The sequence below is a fragment of the Talpa occidentalis genome, unplaced genomic scaffold (assembly GCF_014898055.3).
Source record: "Talpa occidentalis isolate TD23 unplaced genomic scaffold, MPIMG_talOcc4v2.1 talOcc4.15, whole genome shotgun sequence".
NCBI lineage: Eukaryota > Metazoa > Chordata > Mammalia > Eulipotyphla > Talpidae > Talpa > Talpa occidentalis.
In genome coordinates, this window is record NW_023601543.1 from 58,087,151 (window position 1) to 58,110,737 (window position 23,587).

At 40.0% G+C, this 23,587-nt stretch overlaps 1 protein-coding gene across 2 annotated transcripts in view; it reads left to right on the top strand.

The window, feature by feature from the left end:
* The window catches only part of ZNF41 (zinc finger protein 41), a 55,640-nt gene that overhangs the window by 18,575 nt on the left and 13,478 nt on the right, over positions 1–23,587 (top strand). The window contains exon 2 of one of the 2 annotated variants that reach the window (XM_054695755.1): positions 21,990–22,186. The exons of the other annotated variant lie outside the window; for it this stretch is intronic. Within the exon in view, the coding sequence (XP_054551730.1) occupies positions 22,058–22,186 (129 nt within the window). The 5' untranslated portion in view covers positions 21,990–22,057. The remainder of the gene's footprint in view (positions 1–21,989; positions 22,187–23,587) is intronic. 2 annotated transcript variants of the gene reach the window in all.

Sequence of the window (23,587 nt, forward strand, 5' to 3'; positions counted from 1 at the left end):
GCACCAGGGAGACAGGAGAGGTCTACTGCACCATGTGTGTTGCTCCCTGGTTGGCTGTGGATTGAACTAGTGCTGTGGAGTGTGCAGATTGCTTCATAGTGCAGGTGTAAGCCTTTGCGCCACCAGGGAGGGCCCTCTCATTGTAGTTTTGATATGCAATTTCTGATTAACAGGTGATATTGAACATTTTTTTCATATGCCTGTTGGCCATTTGCATTTCCTCTTGGAGAAGTTTCTTTTTATCTCTTCTGCCCGTTTTTTGACTGGGCTATTCACTTTGTTTTTGTTGAGTCTTGTCAGCTCTTTGTAGATTTTTGTGATCATCATTTATCATTAGTGCTGTGTGCCAAAATTTTCTCTCAATTGGTGTGGGTGTCTCTTTGCTTTTACTGTCTCTTTTGCTGAAGCTCTGTAATTTGATGTAGTCCCAGCTGGTTATCTTTGCCTTCACTATCACTGCTTTGGGTGATGTGTCTGTAAAGATGTTACTGAGGTGGTCTCACTCATAGCAGGAAATCTAAGGGACCAGGAAAATGAATAACTATAAGAAAGTGTGAAAATCAAAATCAACAAAAAACTATGAACCAGAGACACTTTTTGGGGGGTGGGGGACGGGAGGGGGGATTGGGGTCAGAATGGGGGGTTGCAATTGTATGGGGAATATAAAAATAAAATTTATTATTTAAATAAATAAATAAATAATAAAGTCAGACAATTTTCAAAGCAAAAAAAAAAAAAAAAAAAGATGTTACTGAGGTGTATGTCATGTAGTGTTTCCTTCTATGTATTTTATGGTTTCAGGTCTTATGTCTAGTTCTTTAATCCATTTGGTTTTTGTGCATAGTATGAGGTAGTAGTCAAGCTTCATTCTTTTGCATGCTGCAACCCAGTTTTCCCAGCACCATTTATTGAACAAACTTTCTTTGTGGGGCCTCCCTGGTGGTGCAGGTGGTTGAGCACAGTGCCAATTCAATCCCTGCTGGCCACGGAGCAACCCACATGGTGTAGCAGACTTCTCCTGTCTTGCCCACTGCTCCCCTCAGCAATCTATTTCAGTCAGTCTGCCTGTTCTGTTCCCCACTCTGTCTCTGGTGAATCCTCTTACCCTCCTGCACATCTGGCCTGTACCCCAGTTCTTGTATAAATAAATAAATCTTTAATAAAAAAAAACTTTTTTTGCTCCATTGCATATTCTTTGCTCCTTTGTCAAAGATTAGTTGACCCTAGATCTGTGGGTTTATTACTGGATTTTCTGTTCAGTTCCATCGGTCCATGTGTCTGTTCTTGTTCCAATACCATGCAGTTTTGATTATTATGGCTTTGGTATAGTTTGAAGTCTGGGAGTGTGATACCTCCGTTCCCTTCTTTTTTTCAGGAGAGCTTTGTCTATTCAGGGTTTTTGGTGGATCCATATGAATTTCAATCAATATTTGTTCTATTTCTTTAAAGAATGTCATCAAAATTTTTATTGGAATAGCATTGAATCTGTAAATTGTTTTTGGTAAGATGGCCATTTTGGTCATGTTAATTTTTCCAATCCATGAGCAGGGGATGTCTTTCCATTTCTTTGTGTCTTCTTCTATTTCTTTTAACAGTGTTTTATATTTTCTTTGCATAGGTCTTTTACCTCTTGTTAGTTTATTCCAAGTATCTGATTTTTTTCATAATAAAAGGGATGTTTTCTTGATTTCTTCTTCTTCAGATTACTTGTGTATAGGGAGGCTACTGATTTTTGGGTGTTGATTTTGTATGCTGCTACTTTTCTAAACTGATTGATTAGTTTGATTAGTTTTTCTGTGGAGTTTTTTTGGGTTTCCCTATGTTTATTATCATATCATCTGAGAATGGTGATAGTTTTACTTCTTCCTTCCCTATTTGGATTCCTTGTATGCCTTTCTCTTGTCTTACTGCTCTAGCTAGGACTTCCAGTATTATATTGAAAAGCAGTGGTGAGAGTGGACATCCTTGTCTTGTTCCAGATTTTAATGGAAATTCTTTCAACTTTTCACCATTGAGAATGATATTGGCTATGGGCTTGTCATATATGGCCTTTATGATGTTGAGGTATGTTCCTTCTATCCTGAGAATTTCAAGGGCCTTTATTATAAATGGGTGTTGTTCTTTGTCCAAAGGCTTTCTTAGCATCTATTGATATTATCATATGGTTTTTATATTTCTTTTTGTTGATGTGTTGGATTGCATTGATTGATTTTCGGATTTTGAACCATCCTTGTGTCCCTGGAATAAATCCTACTTGGTGGTGGTAAATTATCTTATGGATACATTGTTGGATTCTGTTAGCTAAAGAAGACAAAACACTCATTAACATATACTCACCAAATGAAGGAGCACCAAAATATATCAGACAACTGTTACCATCTCTGAAAATAGACATCATAGAAAATACATATGTAGGGGCCTCACTGGTGGCGCAGCAGGTTGAGCACCATGCTATGAAGCTGTCCACAGCCTCTGCAGTGCGGGTTCGATTCCTGGCCTGCCAGGGAGAAACCCACATGGTGCAGCAGACTTCTCCTGCCTCACCCGCTGTTCCCCTCAGCAGTGTCTTTGGTCTGTCTGCCTGTTCTTCTCCCCACTCTGTCTCTGGTGAATTCTCTTACCCTTCCATGCCTCTGACCTATACCCCAATTCTTGTAAAAATAAATAAATCTTAAAAAAAAAGAAAAGAAAATACATATGTAGTGGGAGACTTCAACACACCACTATCAACAATGGATAGATCAATGAGACAAAAAATAAGTAAGGACACTAAAGCTCTAAATAAGGATCTAGAGCGCTTGGGCTTAACAGACATTTATAGAACACTAAAGCCAAAAAAATCTGAGTATACATTTTTCTCAAGCGCACATGGATCATTCTCCAGGATCGATCACATACTGGAACATCAGACAAACATCAACAGATACTCTAAGATTGAAATCATACCAACCATCTTCTCTGACCATAAAAACCATAAAAAGAAGGCAAGGAACCCTCCTACCTCATGGAGATTGAAACCCACACTACTGGAAGACCACTGGACTAATGAGGAGATCAAAGAAGAAATTAAAAAATACTTTGAGTTGAATGACAAGGAGGACACCAATTTCCTAAATGTATGGGATGCAGCAAAAGCAGTAATAAGAGGAAAATATATAGCAATACAGGCTCACATCAAGAAACAAGGAAGAGGGGCCTCCCTGGTGGTGCAAGGAGTTAAGCACCGCACTGTAAAGCAATCCACAGCCACTGCAGCATGAGTTCAATCCCTGGCCAGCCAGGGAGCAACCCACATGAGTTTACATATTCTTTGGGCAAATACCTAAGAGCAGTATTGCTGGATCATTTGGTATTTCCATTTTTAGGTCTTTTAGGAATCTCCATACCATTCTCCATGTAGATTGTATCAATTTACATTCCCAAAAACAGTAGATGAGAGTTCTTTTTTTCTTCACGTCCTCACCAATATTTGTTGTTTCCATGCTTTTTATTATGGGCCATTCTCACAGGGGTGAGGCGATACCTCATTGTGGTTCTGATTTGCATCTCCCTTATAGCAAAGGGACATTTTTCATGCGCCTCTGAGCCATCCTTATGTCCTGTTTGGAGAAGTGTCTATTTAGGTTGTTTTGCCCAGTTCTTTTTTTTTTTTTTAAATTAGGTTACTTTGTTGTTGAGTTGTATACATTATTTATTTTTGGAAATTAATCCCTTATCGGATGTGTGACATGCAAATGTCTTCTCCTAGTCCATATGTTGCCTTTCTGATTTTGTGGTTTCTTTTGTGATACAAATGCATTTAGTTTGACAAAGTCTCATTTCTTTATTTTTGCTTTAGTTTCCCTTGCCAGTAGAGGTGAGTCCCCAAATACATCTTAGCAGTTGATGTCCAGGGTTGTACTGCTTATGTTTCTTTGTGTCTATTTTATGGTTTCAGGCATTTTATCAGAGTCTTTAATTCACTTTGAATTAATGTGCATGCATGGAGTTAAATAATGATCTAATTTCATTTGTTTGTATGTGGCTGTCCAAGTTTCCCAGCACCATTTGTTGAATTTTCGTTATTTCATAATTTCACAATAAAATGTTGGAAGACAGAGGCAAGCAAATAAATGAGAATGAAAAATTACTTGTAAATCCAGCATTGCCCACCTTTAAGGATTGTTAACATTTAGCTCTATCTGCTCCTAGCTGTTTTTTCCTTTGTGTGTGCACGTGAGCATGTGTGTGGGCATATGTGAGGGCAGGGAGTGCACATGCATATCACACATCTTACACTCCAGCTCAAGTTTAAAGATGGAGTTACAGCATTTGCTCATGCCCTTTTGAACTTGGCAGTTTAGCATAACTTTCTAGGCAGTAAATATTTTCCTTCATACACACATGATGGGTGGAGAGTGCTATGTCCTGTGGATAAGCTATAATTAATCCACTATTGGTGCATTTAGGGTGTTTCAGTTTTTCTGCTGGGATCAGAACTTCTGTGGTGAAATCCCTACACTTACATCTTTTTGCCCAAATCACTGAAATGAGATATGGAGTCAAAGGTCTAGGGCCAGTGAGGGGGAAAGGAATTTCTGCCTGGAAGCAGGGCATTTCTCCCAGGGGGATGTGGCCTTCTCTGGGCTGTGCTCCATCACATCAGTCAGACCCCCAGGTTGGGGCCGCAGCACTGCAGTCCTCACCCACCCTCCCCACATGCCTCCTGCCCAGCCGATGTGTGGGAATTTCTCAGTACATGATACTAGACTCTGCAAGGGATATTTCTCCACTCATTACTTCCTTCCCAACCAAAGATCTCTGCCCCTTGTAAGAAGAAATGAAAATGAGGAAGACTCGGGTGAATATTATTTATTCACTTACTTATTCCTTAGGTTCTTGGTTTTCTCATTAGATGTCAGAGAGCAGGTGATGGGCAGAGAGAGCAAGAACAGATGAAAATGTCCCCAGGGATGGAGAGCAGCTCATTGAACCAGGAAATCATGGCTGAAGCTGGAAAGATCAGACGGGCCAGTATGAGGGAGAGGGGTGAGGCATAAGTAGCCACAGGGAGAGGGGACAGACTGACAAGGGGCAGGGAACAGGTGGACGGGCCATGGTGCATTACCGGAGGTGTCGGACAGTCCAGGGGACAGGAGAGAGCATGCTGGAGCAGTAAGTAAATGGGAAACTGGAGCCAGAGGCCAGGCAGCAGCAGAAACCAAGAAACAATTGTCAGGGCTTAAAGAAGTGATAACAGTGGGGAGCGAAGTGGGGAGCAAGGAAGAGCCAGAGGGTCCAAGAACAGGGATCATGAAATAGGAGGCAGGACCAGGAGATGGAAGAACCGGAGGGCAGCCAGAGGGAGCAGGGGCCATCCAGAGGGACAGGAAAACAGCGTCAGCTAAAATGGGAAAAAGCAAAAAGGTCCAGTGTGCTGAGTAAGAGCCTGTGGGACAAGCATTTTCCCAAGGTACCAGGTTTAGAGGAGAATCTTCGGGTAGGGGAAAAGGCAGGGCTGCTGGGAAACAAGAAATGGGAGGAAATGGGAGGATGAACCCGGGAGCTGATAGCAGCCAGAGGGAACAGGGACCAGCTGCTGAGGTAAAGAATAGGTGAAGGGGTCTCCCTGGTGGCACAGGGGTTAAAGACAGCGCTGTCGGGCTATCTGCAGCCACTGCAGCATGAGTTTAATCCCCGGCCAACCAGGAAGCAATCCACATGGCCCAGCAGACCTCTCCTGTCTCCCCGCTGCTCCCCTCAGCAGTGTATTTCAGTCAGTCCCCTGTTCTGTCCCCACTCTGTCCCTGGTGGATCCTCTCACCCTCCACACCTCTGGCCTATACCCCAGCTCTTGTATGCATCAATGAATAAATCTTTAAAAAAAAAAAAGAATAGGTGGAGGAGCAGTGGAGGGACAGACCCACGGGACAGTTAGACAGACAGAAGGAGGGGCTCCCAAGGCTGAGGAGTAGCAGAGGGCACCAGGGCCCGCAGGGAGCAAGGAACACTTGCTGAGTGCTGGGCACCGGGTGTGCACTAGAGGTGCCTGGGACTAACCAGAGAACTGGGGATCAGCAAAGTGGCATTGAGAGTGTGTCTGGTGTTGGCCAGCACCCGACTAGGGAACAACCAGAGGACCCAAAGAACCCCCAGAAGGCAGAGTGTCCGTTCCCGAAGCTAGTTAGCAGCCAGAGGCCAAGGGATAGTTGCAAAAGCCAGGGACAGGCTGGGGGAACACCCAGAGTTCCCCAGGTTAGGGCGAATGATGGGCTTCCTGGGATGTGGAACTTCCAGGGCAAAAACAGTACACAGGCTGGTGGGTCCCCTCGGTCACCCTGCCCAGGAAACGACCAGAGGAGTCAGTCAGAGGCCAAGTGAGTGGTGGAGAAAGTGAAAGCACAGCCCCAGCCCGGACACCGACACCCCGACACCCCGACACCAAGTGCACAGAAGGAGTGGTTGGGAACCTAAGCTGGGAGCCAGCCAGACAGCGCTCCTAGAAGTGGGGTCCGTAGACCAGACGCTGGAACCTCAGGTGAGCATCTATTTGAAATGCACCCCAGAACTGCTCAGGGAGCAGGGAAGAATCAGGACAGAGCACAGGAGATTGAAATGGCAGTTTGTCTGTCCACTGGAGGGAGAAAGGCTCGTCGGAGCCAGAGACCAGCTGGACTAGGGTGCAATCAAAAGCTGGAGCCACCGACTAAGGAGCAGCTAGAGGGGTGTCTGCCGCAGGGCGCACAGGACAACAGAGACATCAGGGCTCAGCGGGGGAAGAAGAAACAAGAAGCCGGAACAGTTAGAAGAACCCGGGGACCATCAAAGGAAGCAATAAATCAGGGCATCAAAAAGAGACACTCAGAAGAAATATGAAACTTTTGGTGGGAACAGTGAACGGGACCAGGAAGGTCAGGGGGGACCACACAGAGGAGCTAGGGCCAGCAGAAAGAGCCAGGAGAGGTCAGGGGGCCAAAGTGGCCAGGGGAGCAGGGAGAGGCAGGGGGCAGAGCGGCCGTAAGGTCACAGAGAAGTCTGGGGGGACGGCAGGCCACCAGGAGGGCACATCAAGGACAGTTAGCTCTGAGGCAGCCTAGTGCTCCCTGGGAATGAGGGCCCCGAATATGCTGGACTGAGATGACCCCGAGGGGAGACAGTGCTGTGTGAGTCACTGGAGAGCCATGAGGAGCAGGAGTGGGGATCCTCACCTACAGTAAGAGGGTCTTGATCAGGGTCCTGGTAGTGGGGACAGATGCCGTCTTCTGTGGTAGCAACAGCCCAGAAAATCGAACCTTTTCATATGTGGAGGGTGAGGCTGGAATCTGGGTGGATCTGTGTTATCACTTTATACTCGAATCTCAGCTCCAGAGTCGCCTGCCATCACCCCATTTTTGCCTGCCCAGCAGAATGAGATCCAGAGTTTATGGGGAGGGGGTAAAGAGATCAAAGAATGGCATCCATGGACACTGTACCTTGTCTCTATTCATCTGGCATCAGTTAATGCCCATAATGCCTGGCATAGCCTTGTACACTTTCCCTGCAAATGTGGCCTTAGAGGCCCAGGGAGGGAGAGACAGGTGAGAGTCACCTTTTGTCCACCAACTGGGTTTGCTGGCCAACAGGTACACAACAGGAGTTAAAATGATAGAATATCTTAATTCTACCCTACAGGTTAGTAAATAGCCCTTCCTCCCCCATTCCCTGAGGCTCCTGCATGGGTCGCCCATTCACCTGCTAGTCTGTCCTGGGGTAACCAGCCAGAGAGCAAGGGTCAGAAGGATTGGCTGATGCCCAGAGGTCTCCCTGATGACTGCCCTCGGGTCATGGGGAACAGATCTGTCCTGTTAAGGGTTCAGATGGAGGTCTTGTGCTCAGTAACCCTTCAGGGCTTGTACTCAGGACTGCTGGTGGGTGAAGTGCCAGGCACGGCCCAGTGCTTATGGATCTATCTCCCAGAGCTGCTGGTAAGTACTATGAGTTCCTGCCCGCTCTGTGCCCCGGGGCACTCAGGGCCTCCAACGCTGAAGGATCTTTTGATGAATAAAGGTTCCTTATTTCCTCATAGTTGAACTTTCAGATCTTTTTTCTGATACTCAATGTATTTTCTTTTTTTTTATAATAAATTTTATTTTTATTTTCCCATACAATTGCAACCCCCTTATTTTGACCCCAATCCCTCCCCTCCCGCCCTCTACCCCCCATAGAGTGTCTCTGGTTCATAGTTCAATGTATTTTCTCTCATAGAAATCCCCACCTATACCAAGGCCTAAACAAATATTCACCTATATTTTCTATTAAGACTTTGAAAGTTTTGATTCTTTGAAAGTTTTCACTCTTTAGAAATGATTTCAAAATTACAGAGAAGTTACAAAGGTAACACAATGAACTATATGCCCTTCATAAAAATTCAGCAATTATTAACATTTTGCCTATTTACTTTCGTTCTCTTCTCAGTTTATGTAAGTATCCATGTATGTGTGCAGAGGTGTTTGTGTATATGTAGATACACACAGATTTATTTATTTTTTAATTTTAATCATGCTCTTTTTTATGTTGTACTGTTTTTATTGAAGTAACAATGGTTCACAACGGTGTGTATAATCTGGGGGTATGGGTTCACACCTCTTCAGATAATATGTTAAAACACCATGTCCACTACCCAAGCACCCATAATCCTCAACCACATTCCACTGACTGCCCCCCCTCTTCCCCACCCTCCCCCTCTAGTACTTCAGTTCTATAGTCAGATTTCTAGGGTTTATTTTTGGGTTTTTCTTAAAGATTTATTTATTTATTTATTTTAAAGATTTTTTTTTCTTTTTTTTCTTTTTTATAATTTTAGATGTATGAGGTTCCCCCCCATTTTTTACATTTTTTTATATCATTGTTCATTTTTATTTTTATAGATATTAAAAAAAGATTTATTATACTGCTTCAGAACTCCCCCATGATTCTATAATTCTTTTTTTGTTTGTTTTTTAAAAATTTTTAAAAATGTTTTAATTTTTTTTGGTATTAATTTTTTTATTTTTTTGCATCATTTTTCATTTTAAACAATATTTGCTTCCTCCCACCCCCTCAGTTGTAGTCCCTATAGAGTTTCCTTCACCAATGCACCCCTGCACCATCACCACAGGCCCCTGTGCTCCTCCCTCTCTCCCTCTGATTCCTGTCCCTCCTCTTCCCCCACAGTATGTCTCTGATTTAAAATTGTCTGTTTTTGTTTTGTTGTGTTTTGTACTGTTACTATTTTTTTACACTAATGTCTTATTTGGTTTCCCTATATTCCTGCTATAAGTGAAACCATCCGATATTTTTCTTTTTCCTTCTGACTTATTTCACTGAGCATAATTCCTTCTAGCTCCATCCACATTGCTGTGAATGGCATGAGTTTATCTTTTTGACTGCTGAATAATAATCCATCATGTATGTATGTCACATCTTCTTGATCCAGTCATCTATTTTGGGGCATTTGGGTTGTTTCTAGGTTTTGCCTATTGTAAATAGTGCTTCAATAAACATAGGGGTACATGTGTTCTTTTGAATCACTGTTTTTGTGTCCTTTGGGTAGACCCCTAGGAGTGGAATTGCCGGGTCATATGGTAGCTCCATTTTTAGTAGACTGAGGAAGCTCCAGACAGCTTTCCATAGTGGTTGGACCAGTTTGCACTCCCACGAGCAATGTAGGAGAGTTCCTTTTTCACCACATCTTCGCCAACATTTGTTGTTGCTTGTTTTGTTTTGTTTTTTTTTTTTTTTAATATGTGCCATTCTCACTGGTGTAAGGTGGTATCTCAGTGTGGTTTTGATTTGCATTTCCCTGATGATAAGGGATGTTGAACATTTTTTCATATGCCTGTTGGCCATTTGCATTTCCTCTTTGGAGAAATGTCTTTTGAGTTCTTCTGCCCATTTCTTGACTGGATTGTTTATTTTGTTTTTGTTGAGTTGTGTGAGTTCTTTGTGTATCTTTGTGATAAGTCCCTTATCAGTTGACTGGAGTGCAAAGATTTTTTTCCCAATCAGTGGGGTGTCTCTCTGTTTTGGTTAATGTCTCTTTTGCTGTGTAGCAGCTTTTCAGTTTGATGTAATCCCAGGTGTTTATCTTTTCCTTCACTTTCTTTGCTTTGGGTGATGAGACTTTAAAGATGTTATTGTGATGTATGTCTTGTAGTGTTTTACCTATTCTTTCTTCTATATATTTTATGGTTTCAGGTCTTATGTCCAGTTCTTTTATCCATTTTGAGTTGATTTTTGTGCATGGTGAAAGGTAGTGGTCTAGTTCCATTTTTTTGCATGTGGTGGTCCAGTTTTCCCAGCACCATTTATTGAACAAACTGTCTGTGTTCCATTGCATGTTCTTTACTCCTTTGTCAAAGATCAGTTGTCCATATAAGTGTGGTTTTATTTCTGGGCTCTCTATTCAGTTCCATTGGTCGGTGTGTCTATTTGTTCCAGTACCAAACTATTTTAATTATTATAGCTTTGTAATATAGCTTGAAGTTTGGAAGTGCGATACCTCCTTTCTCCTTTGTTTTCATCAGTAGGGCTTTGGCTATTTGTGGTTCCATATGAATTTCATCAGTATTTTTTCTATTTCTTTAAAGAATGTCATTGAGGACAGAAGGCTCCCAGCGGAGCCAGAGGTGAGCTGGGAAGTTCGCCCACGCCAGGCCCTTTCTGGCCAGCAGTCCAAGCCCAGAGGGGGAGTGGGCACCCAAGGCCAGGGCAGACCAGGCACACAGGGGAGTGTGTCTATGCATCGCCATATTAGAACAGGGACCTTTCTTCAATAAAGACTGCTTGAAACTGACAGAAGACTCCCTGTGGAGCCAGAGGGAGAAGGTTCCCTGTGCAGTCAGAGGTGAGCTGAAGGCCCCCATAAGCCTGGTCCCACCTGGCAGGAAGTTGGAGCCCAGAGGGGGATCCAGTTTTTTTGGAACCCAGAGTGCAATCCAGCTGCCCCACCTCCAGGGAAGTTTGTGGGACTTCAAGACACACCTTTGTAATTAAACACAGAAGGAGGAAATATTCTGTGACAGCGAACATTAACATACTCAAAGTACCACTGCCTCACTAGACTTCTGGCATAACAGTATTTGACTAGTTTGGACCACCAGTTTCCAAAACCCCACTAGAGCACACCAAAAAGATGCCGGCCAGTACCAGTGGCACAGTGTCCCAACGCATATGGCAAATTAGAAGGCAGGCAGCAGGGAGAAGAAAAACTACATGCAACTTAGCAACTCCTCAGCAGAAAGACACACCACAAAAAGAAAACCACCCACCAGATTGCAATGACAGTGACTTGGAAGAACTTCTGAGCCTTCCAGAAAGAGAATTTAAAATTGCCGTGATTAAAAACTGACAGAAGTCATAAAGGAAACAATGATAAGGGAATAATAATCAACGATCAGAAGAATGAAATTCAGTACCTAAAGATGGAAGTAAAAGAAATGAAGGAGATCAAAGAATTAATGGAGGCGCTAAAGAACTCTGGGAAAAGCAATGAAAGCAGCATAGATGAAATGGAAGAACGAATAAGTACTCTTGAAGACACAGAAATAAAAAGAACCAAAATAGAAAAGGAAAGAGAAGTAACGAAGGAAAGAATGAAGAAAGACTTCGGGAACTATCTGACTCCATGAGGAAAGGAAATATAAGAGTTATAGGAATCCCAGAAGGAGAGTAGAGAGACATAGGAACAGAGAAAATATTCAAGGAGGATAATTGAAGAGAACTTCCCAAATGTGAAGAAGGAGCTGAAAATTTATATACAAGAAGCAAAAAGAACACCAAACTTCCATGATAAAAGGAAAAATACAGCAAGACACATAATAGTAAAGCTCCCAAGAATCCAGACAAGGAAAAAAATAATGAAGCTAACAAGAGGGAAGAAACAGATTATGTTCAAAGGAAAACCAATCAGACTGACATCAGACTTCTCCAAAGAAACACTACGGGCAAGGAGAGAGTGGAGGGACATAGTCAACAGACTCCAAGACAATAAAATGCCAACCAAGAATACTCTATCCCGCAAAGCTTTCCTTCCTCTATGAAGAAAGAATAAGGACCTTCCCAGACAAATAGAAACTCTGGAATTTCATCATGACTAAACCCCCACTCCAAAAAATACTACAAGGAATCCTAAAGCCAGAACCAACAAAGAGATGAATAACAACAAAAGAAGGTCAAAAAAAGTTATTAAAAGAATAAGTAAATAAAACCAGAGGAAAGACAAACACAATGGCAAATACAGATGCTAATCATATCATATTAACTCTAAATGTAAATGGACTAAACTCTTCAATAAAAAGACACAGAGTCGCAGGCTGGATTAAGAAACAAAACCCAACCTTTTGCTGTCTCCAGGAAACACATTTAACTACAAAGATAAAATAGACTCAAAGTTAAGGATGAAAAAACAATCCTACAAGCAAAGGGACCAAAAAGGAAAGCAGGAACAGCTATACTTATATCAGATAGAACAGATTTCAAACTCAAAAATGTAAAAAGAGACCCCAAGGTCACTACATTATGATCAAGGGGACAATACTTCAAGAAGAAATAACACTCATTAACATATACTCACAAATGAAGGAGCACCAAAATATACCAGACAACTATTATCATCTTTGAAAACAGACATCAGAGAAAACACATACGTAGTGGGAGACTTCAACACACCACTATCAACAATGGATAGATCAACAAGACAAAAAATAAGTAAAGTCACTAAAGCTCTAAATAAGGATCGAGAGTGCTTGGGCTTAACAGACATCTACAGAACACTAAACCCAAAAAAAATATCTGAGTACACATTTTTCTCAAGCACACATGGATCACTCTCCAGGATCAATCACATACTGGGACCCAAGACAAACATCAACAGATACACCAAGATTGAAATCATACCAACCATCTTTTCTGACCATGAAGGCATCAAACTAGAAATAAACCATAAAAACAAGGCAAGGAACTCTCCTACCTCATGGAGATTGAAGCCCACACTACTGGAAGACCACTGGACTAATGAGGAGATCAAAGAAGAAATTTAAAAATTCTTTGAATTAAATGACAAGGACACCAATTTCCTAAATGTATGGGATGCAGCAAAAGCAGTAATAAGAGGAAAATATATAGCAATAGAGGCTCACATCAAGAAACAAGAAAGAACTCAAAGAAACAACCTAATCTCAAAGCTCGAAGAACTAGAAAAAGAACAACAACAACAACAACAAAAAAAAACCCAAAACCAGTAGAAGAAAAGAAATAATAAAAACCAAAGCAGAAATAAATGAAATCAAAACTAAAAAAACAATCCAAAAGATCAATGAAACCAAAAGCTGGTTCTTCGAAAAAGTAAATAAAATAGACAAACCCCTACCCAGGCTCACAAAGGCAAAACGGGAGAAAGCACAAATAAACAGGATCATAAATGAAAGAGGAGAAATCACAACGGACACAGCAAAAATCAAAAGAATAATCAGAAACTACTATGGACAGTTATATGGAAACAAGTTCAACAATCTAGAGGAGATGGACAAATTCCTACAACTCTACAATCACTCAAAGCTAGATAAAGAAGAAATAGAACACCAAAACAGACCAATTACATGCAGCGAAATTGAAATGGTAATCAAAAACCTCCCCAAAAACAAAAGCCCAGGACCTGATGGATTTACAAATCAATTCTACCAAACATTCAGAGACGAATTAATGGGGCCTCCCCTGTGGCGCAGCGGTTGAGCGTTGGGTTGCAAAGAGACGAATTAGTGCCTATCCTTCACAAACTCTTCCAAAAAACTGAGAAGGAAGGGATAATACCAAACATGTTCTATGAAGCCAACATTACACTAATACCAAAACCGAACAAGGACAACACAAAAAAAGAAAAGTACAGGCCAATCTCTGTAATGAACACTGATGCAAAAATCCTCAATATAATTTTAGCTATCAGAATCCAACAATGTATCCATAAGATAATTCACCATGACCAAGTAGGATTCATTCCAGGAACACAAGGATGGTCCAACATCCGAAAATCAATCAACGTCATCCAACACATCAACAAAAAGAAATATAAAAACCATATGATAATATCAATAGATGCTGAGAAAGCTTTCAACAAAGTACAACACCCATTCATGATAAAAGCCCTTAAAATTCTTGGGATACAAGGAACATAACTCAACATCATAAAGGCCATATATGACAAGCCAACAGCCAGTATCTTTTTCAATGGCGAAAAGCTGAAAGCATTTCCATTAAGATCTGGAACAAGACAAGGATGTCCACTCTCATCACTGTGTTTCAATATACTACCGGAAGTCCTAGCCAGAGCAATAATACATACAAGGAATCCAAATAGGAAAAGAAGAAGTTAAACTATCACTATTTGCAGATGATATGATAATATACATAGAGAACCCAAAAACTCCACAGAAAAACTAATTCAACTCATCAATCAGTTTAATAAAGTGACAGGATACAAAATCAACGCACAAAAATCAATAGCCTTCCTATGCACAAACAATAAATCTGAAGAAGAAGAAATCAAAAAAACCATCCCTTTTATTATCGAAACAAAAAAAAAATGAAATACTTGGGAATAAATCTAACGAAAGAGGTAAAGGACCTATACAAGGAAAACTATAAAACACTGTTAAAAGAAATAGAAGAAGACACAAAGAAATGGAAAGACATCCCCTGCTCATGGATTGGAAGAATTAACATGATCAAAATGGTCATCCTACCAAAAGCAATATACAGTTTCAGTGCTATTCCAATAAAAATTTCAATGACATTCTTCAAAGAAATAGAACAATTATTGATGAAATTCATATGGAATCACCCAAAACCCCGAATAGCCAAAGCTCTTCTGAAAAAAAAAAAAAGAAGGGAATGGAGGCATCACACTCCCAGACTTCAAACTTTACTACAAAGCCATAATCATAAAAACTGCATGGTATTGGAACAAGAACAGACACACGGACCAATGGAATTGAATAGAAAATCCAGAAATAAACCCACAGATTTATGGTCAACTAATATTTGACAAAGGAGCAAAGAATATGCACTGGAGCAAAGAAAGTTTGTTCAATAAATGGTGCAGGGAAAACTGGGTTGCTACATGCAAAATAATGAAGCTTGACCACTACCTCACACCATGCACAAAAACCAACTCAAAATGGATTAACGAACTAGACATAAGACCTGAAACCATAAAATACATAGAAGAAACTATAGGCGAAACACTACATGATGTGCACCTCAAAGACATCTTTACAGACACATCACCCAAAGCAGTGATAGTGAAGGCAAAGATCAACAGCTGGGACTACATCAAATTAAAGAGCTTCTGCACAGCAAAACAAAAACAAAGAGAAACCCCACCGACTGGAAGAACATTTTTGCGCACAACACTAATGATAAAGGACTGATCACAAAAATCTACAAAGAGCTGATGAAACTCAACAAAAACAAATAAAATAATCCAGTCAAAAAATGGGCAGAAGAGCTAAAAAGAAACTTCTCTGAAGAAGAAATGCAAATGGCCAACAGGCATATGAAAAAATGATCAACATCACTTGTAATCAGGGAAATGCAAATCAAAACTACAATGAAATGCCATCTCACACCAGTGAGAATGGCGCATATTAAAATAAAAATAGCAACAACAAATGTTGGCGAGGTTGTGGAGAAAACGGAACTCTCCTGCGCTGCTGATGGGAGTGCAAACTGGTCCTACCACTATGGAAAGCTGTGTGGAGATTTCTGGACCTACTAAACATAGAGCTTCCATATGATCCAGCAATTCTACTCCTAGGTATTTACCCAAAAGACACAGAAACAGTAATTCCAAAGGGCACCTGTACACCTATGTTTATAGTAGCACTATTTACAATAGCTAAGGTATGGAAACAACCCAAATGTCTAAAAATAGATGACTGGATCAAGAAGATGTGGTACATCTACACAATGGAATATTACTCAGCAATCAAAAATGATAAACACATGCAGTTTGCAGCAACATGGATGGAGCTAGAAGGGATCATGCTCAGCGAAATAAGTCAGAAAGAAAATGAAAAATACCAGATGGTCTCACTCATAGCAGGAATTTAGAAAACCTAAATAAGAGTCCAGGAAAAAGACTAATCAATACAAAGTAAAAATCTAAATCAACAAGCAACTATAAACCAGAGACACACTACGGGGGGTGGAGGCGGAGGGAGCGGTGGGGAAAGGAAGGACTAGAGTCAAAATAAGGGGGAGGAGCAATTATGTGGGAATAAAACCAAAATGAAAATGCATACATTGTGCAAAGATGAAAAAAGATGTAAGAATTATATAAAATAAAATATTTAAATAAAAAAATAAAGAATGTCATTGAGATTTTTATTGAATAGCATTGAATCTGTATATTGCTTTTGGTAGGATGGACATTTTAATAATGTTAATTCTTCCAATCCATGAGCAGGGGGTGTCTTTCCATTTTAAAGATTTATCTATGCTTACAAGAACTGGGGTACAGACCAGAGGTACGAGGGATGAGAGCATTCACCACAGAGAGTGGAGGGCAGAACAGGCAGATCTACTGAAATACACTGCTGAGGGAAGCAGCGGGAGAGACAGGAGAGGTCTGCTGCGCCATGTGGGTTGCTCCCTGGCCGGCCGGGGATTGAACTCATGCTGAAGAGGCTGCAGATAGATTCACAGTGCCGTGCTTAACACCTTGAGCCACCAGGGAGGCTCCTAAGGTTTGGTTTGATTTAGTTTTTCTGTTCCTCTATTTTGTTACTCTATATTTTGCCTATTTCCTTCTATGTATTTTGTGTTTTGGGGTCTTTAATCAATTTTGAGTTCATTTTTGTGTAAGATGGGAGATAGTGATCTAGTTTCATTCTTTTGCATGTGGTTGTGCAGTTTTCTCAACACCATTTGTTGAAGAGACTCTCCTTTCTCCAATGTATACTCTTGGCTCCTTTGTTGTGGATTAACTGTGTTCAGATGTGCAGGCTTATTTCTGGACTCTCAATTTTATTCTAATGGTCTGTTTTGATTAATATAGCTTTGTAGTATAGTTTGGAGTCTGGTTGTGTGATAGGACTCATCTGCCTCTTTTTCTGACAAGATTGTTTTAACTATTTGGGGTCTTTTGTGGTTCCATTTGAATTTCAGTAAAGTTTGCTCTGTGTCATTGAAGAATAGCATTGAAACTTTGATAGGGATTACATTAAATCTCTATATTGCTTTGGGTAAGGTGGCCATTTTAGCAATGTTAATTATTCCAATCCATGAGCAAGGGGCATCTTTCCATTTTTTTCAAAAATATTTTAAATTTTTATTTCCTGAATCATATTAGAGTAATTTGCAGTATTAATTCTCCTGAGTACTTCAACATGTATCTCTTAAGAAAAAGGACATTCTCTTATATAACCACAGTATAATTATTAAAATTAAGACATTTTACATTCACATTCAGATATGTAATAGTTTCCCCAGTTGTCACAATTATATCCTTTATAGCACTTCCTCTTGATCCAGCATGCAATCCTTGGCTAATGTAGTACATTTAATTGACCTGTCCCTTTAGTCATAAATCTGGAATAATCCCTTAGCCATTCCTTGGCATCCATGACATCAACAGTTTGATGAATGTCCTTCAGTTTGAGTTTGTTGTTTATTCATGATTAAAATTCAGGTTGTTTGTTTTTGTCAGGAATATCACAAAATGGTGCTGTGTCCTTCCCAGTGCCTCATGGCAGCAGGCATTCAATATTAATTTGCCCTTTATTGATAATATTAACTTTGGTCACTGGCTAAGATGGTATCTGTTAGGTTCCATAAGGTTACTATTTTTTCCTATTAAATTAATTAGTATTTTGTGGGGAGATACTTTCAGACTACATAAATATACTATTTCTCATGCTTTTGTCGACAGATTTTAGCATTCAGCAGTGAATCTTTCCTGTAACAATTAATTACCATGCTGTTTCCCTGGTGATGTTTTTCTAATGCCATCATTTTTCTACATTGATTAGTTGGATTTTACTGTAATGAAAAACATTCCTTGCTTACTCTGATGCTGAAAAGACAACATGTCAGGTACAATGGGCATACTTTGATTTACCACTTGTCACTAATAGGAACTAGAACTTCTTGGGGAAATGATTGACTCTAGGGTTCAAACAGAAAGTACAAAATGATATTGGGAGAACTCACTGTACTGGAAGGTAATGAGGCAATCAAATGACATGGACAGAAGGACACAGGGGCCAGTTTGAACAAGCTTTCTTTTGTCAAATCTGGGACAATTTGAGTTGCAAAATGCAAAATGATAGTACTGGGTTTTAACCCACTAAATAAAGTCCATATGATAGGTAGGTAGGCAGGCAGGTAGGTAGGTAAGCAGAGAGATAGTCAGGGAAAGAGTGAATGCTCCTTTTTAATAACATCCACATCTTTTTTTTTTTGGTGTGTCTGTTAACTTCTCCAATCATTCTGATTGTTTTTTTTTTAAACTTTTTACCTTGAAATAATTATAGATTGATAGGAAGTTGTAGACATGATACAGACAAGTCCCAAGTAACCTATTACCCAGTCTCCACTAATGATTACAGCCTGCATCACTATAGTACAGTGTCACAAACAGGAAACTGACATTGCTATTTTTTGTGTAGTCCTTCAACATTTTACACATGTGTGGGTCTGTACAATAATCCAAATTCAGAACTGTTCTTTCATCACATCAGTACACTGGTGTTGACCTTTTATCAGTTAGAGTGAGGTGCAGGAGACATACCTTTAAATCCCTTTAAATTTCTTTACCTACACAGTGTATAATTGTCAAACATTTCTTCCACTGACTGGAGATCTATATCAGACAATTCTATACTTTGTGCCTTGAACTTTAAGCATAATTTAGAAAACTTGAGAGCAGGAATGAAGTTTATTGTATTTATCCATATTTTAGCTTTTCCATTTTTCCTTCTTTACTGATGTTCCAAGATTCTTTCATCATTTTATTTCTTTAGACAACTTCCTTTAGTCTGTCTTTTAGGACAGGCATGCTTGCGACAAATTTTCTTACTTTTCCTTCATCTGAGAATGTCTTGATTTCCCCTTCATCTCTTCTTTTTATATAATAGTTTTATTGAAATATAATCCATATACCATACTATTTACCTATTTAAAGTATACAGTTAAATAGCTAGAAGGGATTATGCTCAGTGAAATAAGTCAGAAGGAAAAAGAAAAATATCAGATGGTTTCACTTATAGGAGGAATATAGGGGAACCATACAAGAGATCAAGGAAAAAAATGACAATAAAAACACAACGCAACAAAACAAAAATAAACAGACAGCTATAAATCACAGACATCCAGCAGGGGAGGGGGAGGGAGAAGGCTCAAAACAAGGGCAGGAAGAGCACAAGGGACTATGAAGATGGTGCATGGGTGAAGTGGTGGTGGGAATTCTATGGGGACTACACATGAGAAAAGAAAGCAAACATTGTAAACAAATGAACAATGATGTAAAAAATATATAAATAAATAATTAAATTTAAAAATAGGTTTTTATATATTTATAGAGATGTGCAACTATTACCACATCAGTTTTAGAACAGTTTCATCACATCAAAAGAAACCATTTAGCCATTACTCCTGACCTCATGAGACCCCCCTCCCTGTCTCCCCCAACGCTAAGCAACAACTAATCTATTTTCTGTCTCTATAGAATACTTTATTCTATAGACATTTCACTTGAATGGACTCATATAGTATGTGGTCTTTGTGTCAGACTTCTTTCACTTAGGATAATGTCTCCAAAGTTCATTCATTATTGTAACATCTATCAGTACTTCATTCCTTTTTCTGGCTGAATAATATTCCATTGTGCAGATATACCACATTTATTTATCCATTTGTCAGCAAATGTGCATTTGAATTCTTTCTACCTTTTGCCTACTATAAGTAATGCTATATAAATATGCATGGTCAAATTTTTTTTTTGAAGAATAGCAAAGCATTTTTATTTGAATAAAATCTACTTCCACAACACATTGAATTACCAAACTTCTTCCAAGGCCATTCACCGAATACCCCAAAGATGGTTTTAAGTCAAAAAAAAATTTTAATTATTTTTTTAATTTTACATATTTTACATCATTTTTCATTTTTGCACAATGTATGCATTTTCATCTTGGTTATGAATATTACTCAGCAATCAAAAAAGATAAACTCATGCAATTTGCAGCAACATGGATGGAGCTGGAAGGGATCATGCTCAGCGAAATACACCAGAAAGAAAAAGAAAAATACCAGATGGTCTCACTCATAGCAGGAATTTAGAGAACCTAAATAAGGGACCAGGAAAAAGACTAATTATAATAAAGTAAAAATCAAAATCATGGTCAAATTTTTATGTGACCATACTTTTCCATTTATCTTGGATATATACTGAGGAGTAGAATATGAGGGTCAAATGGTAACTGTTTAATTGTGTGAGGAACTGCCAGACTGTTTTCCAAAGCAACTGCACCATTTTACATTCCTGCCAGCAACATATAGAGTTTCCATTTTCTACACATCCTGACCAACACTTATTATCTGACTTTTTGGTTTAGTGGTTGTGAGGTGGTATCTTACTGTACTTCCCTGATTGGCACTTCCCTGATAACTAATAATATCAAGCATCCTTTCATTTGTTTATTAACCATTACCCCTTCATTTGTGAAGGGTAATTTTACCAGTTACGGAAACCATCGTGCCCTTTCTTCTCACCTCCTTGGTATCTAACAAGAAATATGCTGTCACTTTGTTTTTCCTCCATAGATGAGGTGTCATTTTTCACTTGCTAATTTTAAGATGTTTTTCTTTGTCTTTAGTTGTCTGAAGTTTGATTATTATGTGTCTTGGTATAGATTTCTTTGGTTGATCCTTGGGGTTTGCTCAGTTTCTTGAATCTCTAGGTTGATGTGTTTTGCCAAATTTGATAAATTTTCAGCATTATTTTTTCAATTACTTTTTCAGACCCATGCTCCTCCTCCCCTTCCTAGGCTCTGATGACAAGAATGCTGGAACTGTTATTGTAGTCTCACAGGTCCCTGAGACTCTGTTCATTTTCTTCCAGTCAATTTCTTGCTGTTGCTCGGGTCTGATCATTCTTATTTTCTATCTTCAAGTTCTCTGATTCTTTCCTCTGTCCTCTCTATTCTGATGCTAGCCCTATTGAGGTTTTTTTTGTTTTTTTTTTTTTTTTGGTTATTATAATTTTCACTTCTAAAATCTTCACTCAGTTCTTTTTAAAAAAAAAAAAAAGATTTATTTATTCATACATACAAGAACCGGGATACAGGTCAGACGCACAGGAAGTGAGAGGATTCACCAGAGACAGAGTGGGGAACAGAACAGGCGACTGACGAAATACACTGCTGAGGGGAGCAGCAGGCGAGACAGGAGAGGTCTGCCGCTCCATGTGGGATTCTCGCTGGCCAGCCAGGATTGAACCCGTGCTGCAGAGGCTCTGGACACCTTCACAGCACTGTGCTCAACCGCCTGCCCCACCAGGGGAGGCCACTCAGTTCTTTATATCTCTGCTTCTTCTTTGCTGATGCTTTCTATATTTGCACTTCTTTTAAGTGTATTGAAGCATTTTTATGATGTCTCTTAAAATCCTCCTCAGATAATTCTAACATCTGTACCATCTCAGTGCTGGTGCCTGTTGTTGTCTTTCTCATTCTCATTTTCTGCTTCTTTGTAGGATGCCTGATTTTCTATTATGTCCCGGACACTTTGGGAAATATGAGACTCCAAATATCATTTAAATCTTGAGTTTAGCAGGCCTCCATTGACATTGTTCTGCCTGAAAAAGAGAATCTCTTTTTTCTTTTTCACTGGTAAAAGTTCATCTTCCCCATTAAGCCCCCTTTGACACCAGAGAAGGGGGATGAACACTTTGTGGCTGGGTTGTGTGTGTGTGTGTGTGTGTGTGTGTGTAATTTCAGGCTTCCTACCAGAACACCTCTGACACCACACTGGTGAAGAAGGAGAAGGGCATCTTGTGACCAGGTGGATGTGGAAGTTCAAGAGCCCCACACAGCCTACACTGTGTGTAGTGGCAGAACAGGGACAGAGCAGGTTGTCTCTGATTCAAGCGGACAAGACAGGTGAAGGAGGAGTCCTGGAGCAGTGCAGCAACCAGGTACACGGCAGGCAGGGGTGCTGGGGGGCCAGGAGGCCTCTAGGCCTCCAAGACCCCAGCAAATCTTCACTCTGGGCTTCTCTGTCCTTCTTTCTCCTCTTCTCTCTCCTGCCTCTGCTTCTCTTGGTGGATATCTCAATATTGCAGTCATGGCCCACAGAAGTAAAGAACACAATTATAACAGTGGAGCAAACACAGGTGCCTGCCATCAGGCATGCAATCCTAATGGTGGGAGGGCAAAAAAGACTGAAAATCATTTACCCTACTCTGTGGCTACACTATGTGGAAGGGGCCTCATTACCTTGAAGCAAGGATGAAAATCTAGGCTCCCCTGTCAGCCGAAGGCTGACTGGGGAGCCAAAGAGTTGTCTGTGATGCTAGGCTGGAGTAGTGCAGTTATTATCTAAATTTTTCCCTCTTGCCATCTTGGCTAAAGATAACAGGCTTTCTTGGGCTATTTTTGTCCGTGCCAGTTGGCATTCTGGATTGCTAGCTTCTCCAGCACCCAGTGCAGAATATATGTGGCAAAGAGAAAACATGAAATCACTGCTGTGTCATTCTTCAGGTACCCAGGTCCCTAGTCAGTCTGTTTCTTTCCAACTGAAGAGTCTTCTTATTTTTATTTTACAGGATGACCAGGATTTTTAGCTGTATGTAGCAGGAGAAATAGGGAGAATTGCATCTGCTTTGTTTTGACCCCATTGATAATTTTTAACTTCATTTTTGACTAGGTGATATATTCACTTGGTTCTCTTTGCCAGTCCTCCAGATCACCCTCGCACAGAAAAACATTCTGTTTTCTTGGTGGGTGAGTGGTGGGATATATGTAGAGATTATACAAATAAAAGTAACTAAGGAAATATCCTTAATATTTTTTCACAAAGGTAGTATTGTTACTGTTATGTTGAACACTGATTTTTTAAAAATATATATAAATTTTAACATGTTTAATGAAATGTTACACATATTTTGAATAATGCAGCCATTGAAATTTTCAAATATGCCTTCTGTTGCACACATGCTCATATTTTCTATGAGTGGAATCACTTCGTTCTAGTGTATATGCATCTTCAACATGATCGGGTAAAGCCAAAATGCATTCCAATGTGTTTGTACCAATTTACATCACCCTGAGCAACAGGAGAGTTCTTCTCTACCATATTCTCTCCAACACTTCACATGTCAACCTTTCTTCACCAAAGACATTCTACAGATTGTGTAGCGGTGTCTCATTATGATTTGAATTTTCATTCCCTTGTTGCGTAGAAGGGTAATCTCTTTTTGTGTCTGTTGACATCTTGGATTTTTCTTTTGTAAAATGCCTGTTCAAATCCTTTGTCTACTTTTCTACTGGGTGGTCTCTTTCTTCTTTAATTCATAATAGTTCCTTACATGTTCTAG